A 4,655-nucleotide genomic window follows, 5' to 3' on the forward strand; every position below is an offset into this window, starting at 1 on the left:
CACTTTCCCCATTTTAGTTTGTGATGCTAGAAGAACAGACGTCACATTGCACAATCTTAATAAGGTTTCCAATCAGCCCCACCCTCCCTAGCCCCACCCACCCCCCTCTTACAAAGATTTATCAAATGTGGGATTTTCCCATGAGTCTCAATATTAGAGTCTCAACCCCCAATAAATATGAGACTGGAGATGTCTTGAGGCTCAGTCTGCCCTCGAGCCCACCAGGAACGAAAGAGCGCTCCATCTGCCCTCCAGGAACCAGCTATGAGCTTCCTCTCCACAAGTAAGTGAAGGAAATCCCTTGGCCCTGGAGCTGCCTGGCTGCCGTGCAGGCTGAGGGAGGGGTGTGTGCCGGCTGTGAGACTGGCAGGCGGCCAGCAGCCAGAAGCACAGCTCCCCCAGCTGTACAGTCCGGCTCAAGAGCTGCTCTCCCTTCCCTCCGGCACAGGCGTCTTCAGCCCAATTGCCATCTCCCTGGGGCTGCTCCTGGTGATGGCTACTGCTTTTCCCACCCCAATACCCCTGGGAGAAGATTCCAAAGATGTTATCCTAAACAGAGCACCACTCACCTCTTCAAACAAAACCGAAGAACTCATTAAATACATCCTCATCAAAATCTCTGCTCTGAAAAATGAGGTAGGTAGGTTTAACTGAGGGTAAGGAAGGGCCTATGTGGGCATGCCTCTCCTTGCCCCTCAATATGGACAGGGGTTCCTACACTGGAGGGGGAGGGGAGGTGGAGTGTTCCAGGACAGTTTTGGTTTGAGGTCAAAGGGGCAGACTGGCTGCTGTATTTCCTCTCTGTTGCTGGTCTCAGAGAGTTCCTTTCCCCCTGGAAAATACAGAATGGGACTGAAATCCATGCCCCTGGCCCATACATTCCCAGCTTTATACCCAGCATAAGCTAGGGTCACTGCCTGTCAGGATTCCCTTTCCTTAATTAAAACTAAGATCTATCAGTCTTCCTTTCCCCCCTTGCACTTTAGGAGGATTAGAAAATTACCATTTGAACTGAATGTTCAGCTTGTCAGGACAGACGCTCTCCTTTTAGGTGGTATAGGTCAATAGAGACTCCCCAAAGTCATTCCAGCATAAAAGATGCATACCTGATAGCCCACCAAAGTAGCAAAATCATAGGTAGATGAGAGCAGCTCCCAATGCAAAGTACTTTAAATGCAATAGTAGTCTGTTTCTGTTTGGTAGAAAAGAAAGAACCCAGGAGAGGTATTGGGAGCTTTGAATCTGGTTCTGGTTCTAAAGAATCAGATTTGTGGTCTTGGTCAAATTTCCTACCACCTCTGGATCTCATCTATAAAATTAAGGGATTGGGCTACATGATTTGACAGGTCCTTCCAGCTGGGATATTCTATAACTTGAATTATATTCACCCAGTTGTCATCAAAATTATTGTCAATGATTAAGTACCTACTATATGTCAGGTACTTTATATAAATTTTATGGTCTCATTCTCACAACAACTTTCAAAGTAGCTGTTTCATTATTCCCAATTTGGAGAGCTAGGCACAATGACAGTCAGGACAGTAACAAGCCTGAAGTCACAGCTGAGCTTAGAAATGAATCTAAGTGTACCCAACTCCACTAGCCCTTGCTGGCCTGGATGTTAGTGGTTGTGACTTCATATTTCTTAGAGAACTTCTTGGCAGTGGTAGAACATGAACAGGCCCTCTAGTGGTGTTTATTTTAGAGGCACTTATAGCAATTCTGCTGTTCCTTCCTAGATGTGTAAAAAGTATGACAAGTGTGACAATAACAAGGAGGCACTGGCAGAAAATAACCTGAACCTTCCAAAAATGACAGCAAAAGATGGATGCTTCCAATCTGGATTCAATAAGGTACAAAATCATCACCTTTATTTTTAGCTATTTCTTAAGCAAAAGTTCTTCTTCTTGCACGTAGTACCTATGCACATAGACCATGCAAGCAACAAAATAGGGGATGTACAGAACTTCATGTAGATTTCATGAGGAGGTCAACTTAAGCTTTTAAAAGACAACTTATCTTTGAATAGCATAGTCAGGTAGCCCCTTATGTTAGGATTTTCACAACTGTACAACAGTTGTGTCAATAGCCCATATAGCTAATTCATCCTGGGGAAAATGATCCAGGGAACTTTCCTGGTCCAGGGTCTTTGATCTCCCTCATCAGGGTCCAGACCTGCCCTCCATGCCGAGGTCATTCTCTGTGCCCTTCTCCAGTGAGAAAACTTGTGCTGGCTCCTGATAATTCTATAAATGGATGTTTGCCAACCCTGACAAGGACAGGAGTACAGCAGGGAAGAGCAGTTAGGGCAGAACCAGAGAAGACCAGACCTCTTGCCATATTCTAGCATCCATTGGACTGTGGGTAAAATTAATTAAGTGGCCTCCCTGATTGTACAGATTCTTAAAATGGGGCAGCCAGTGCTGTCTGATGTCTTAAGACATGATGCCTAAGAAGTACATCAAGTTCCCTAGACGGGTAGAGGAAGAAGTTGTTGAATTATGGCAATTTTAACTTTAAAATCAGTCATTTCTCCCTGGCAATAACCAATTTTCCCACAATCTTTCTCCTTAGGAGACCTGCCTGATGAGAATCACCACCGGTCTTTTGGACTTTCAGATATACCTAGAGTACCTCCAGTATAAGTTTGAAGGTGATAAGGAAAATGCCGAGGCTGTACAGAACAGTACCAAAGCCCTGAGACAGATCCTAAGGCAAAAGGTGAGTGTGTCCTCATCCCCTCATGTGGCAGGGAGAGTAAAGTCTCAATGGAAGCAGCCTAGACAACTTGGGGGTGCAAAGTTGACTCAAAAGAGTTTGTCACATACAAATGATAAGGCCTGAGAAAAATTTCCTAATATTTCAAACTTTTTTTTTTTGGCTCTCTGCAAAACAGATTAATTGCTGACTCTATTAACTGAGGTAGATTTTAACATCAATTTCTAATAGTTAAAAAGAAAAAAAAGCTGTTGGTAGAGGCAGAAGGAAGCACATCTGGCCCTGTTCTGTACAACACAGAGAACAGAAAGCACAAAAAACAGTTTAATTTTTCCAAGTGACAATCTTATAATTATGGTAGTGTTAACTCTTTCCCCCAACTTTTTGCCACAAGAGTTAATACAGAGAAATGTCTAAAGGCTCTGAGAGCAGGCCGTGGTCACCACCAGCCAGTTAGCCACTCAAATACTACATAATGGAAGATTTATGGCACAATGTGTGTTTGGTAGAAAGGAAAGAACACAGGAGATAGATTGGGCACTCTGAATCTTGTTCTGATTCTGCTGAAATAGAACGCAATGAGAAGGACCCTGCAAAGAAAAGCAGGCAAGGTGCTAATCTTGCCTCTGCCTTTCTGCTGTTTGCTTTAAACTCGGGATTCTCCCACTATAATGTGCACAGCTTGTTACAATGCAGAGTCTGACTAGGCAGGTCTGGAGTGAAACCTGAGACTCGAATGTCTGTTGCTGATGCAACAGGGTTCTGGACTCACACTTGGAGGTGCAAAGCCTTCTACAATTAACTTCTTCCCTTGTCTGAAGCTCAATGAGGTGTTTCCCAGTTTTCTTTACACCATTAGATCAGTGGACTTTGAATAGAGGCTAGGTGGAGGAGTGAGAGCAAAACCAGAGGAAAATATTAGCATTAGTAGTCACTACAGAACCATTACCTCTAAGTTCTTCATTCAGCTATTGAATTCCAGCCATGTTCCAGGGACTGTTTAGGGTAACAGAATAGAATATACCAGAACACTGTGGCTGCCTTCAGGATGCTTATAGTTTAATAGAAACAGAACAGTAAAAGGATGATTAGAATTCAGTTGCTATGAAGGGCCCCATGCAGAGAGAGTGTGCTTGAAAGAGAAATACCTCCCCTAAACTGGAAAGTCAGGACAGGTGGTCCCATTTGGTATCCTGCACCACATATTTAAACATCTTCCCACAGAGCATCCTTACAAAGGAGTTGTTCAATATTTAACTACCTTTTTATTTTCTTTCCCCTTAAGGTAAAGAATCCAGATGCTCTCATGATCCCTAGCCCAACTGCAAATGCCAGGCTGCTAGATGAACTGCAGTCACAGAACGAATGGTTGAAAAACACAACAATTCACCTCACCCTACAAAGCCTTGAGGATTTCCTGCAGTTCAGCCTGAGGGCTATTCGGATAATGTAGCCTGGGCATCTAGAATTGTAATTCATGGACATTCCCTTATCAGAAGTTATGTCCACTGGGCACATGACTTATGCTGTTCTCTATGAGGAACTAAAAGTATGAGCGTTAGGACACTATTTTAATTATTTTAATTTATTTATATTTAAATATGTGATGTTGAGTTAATTTATACATGAAAGATATTTATATTTTTATGAAGTGCCACTTGAAATATTTTATCTATTAGTTTTTTAAAAATAACAAAAAAGGGCTACACAGCTTGAATATTCATGTTTCAGAACCAGATCATTTCTTGAAATGTGCGGGCTTACCTCAAAAAAGTTGCTAACTTATACATATTTTTAAAGAAATATTTATATTGTATTTATATGTTTAAATTGTTTTTATACCAATAAACATCTTTGTTAAAAAAAATCACCAGCTCAGTCTATGTCTGTCCTATGAAGCTTCATATAAACAAGTTTCTTGTCACCACAACCACACC

At 42.2% G+C, this 4,655-nt stretch overlaps 1 protein-coding gene across 1 annotated transcript; it reads left to right on the forward strand.

Moving 5' to 3' along the window:
- Positions 1-250: 250 nt before the first annotated feature.
- On the forward strand, positions 251-4,277 carry IL6 (interleukin 6). The gene is made up of 5 exons (XM_037508989.2): positions 251-283; positions 449-636; positions 1,740-1,853; positions 2,575-2,721; positions 4,004-4,277. The coding sequence occupies exons 1-5, from the start codon at positions 265-267 to the stop codon at positions 4,169-4,171; spliced, it is 636 nt and encodes a 211-aa protein (XP_037364886.1). The 5' UTR covers positions 251-264; the 3' UTR covers positions 4,172-4,277.
- The last annotated feature ends 378 nt before the right edge of the window (positions 4,278-4,655 follow it).

The sequence above is a fragment of the Talpa occidentalis genome, unplaced genomic scaffold (genome assembly GCF_014898055.3).
Source record: "Talpa occidentalis isolate TD23 unplaced genomic scaffold, MPIMG_talOcc4v2.1, whole genome shotgun sequence".
In the NCBI taxonomy this organism is placed as follows: Eukaryota; Metazoa; Chordata; class Mammalia; order Eulipotyphla; family Talpidae; genus Talpa; species Talpa occidentalis.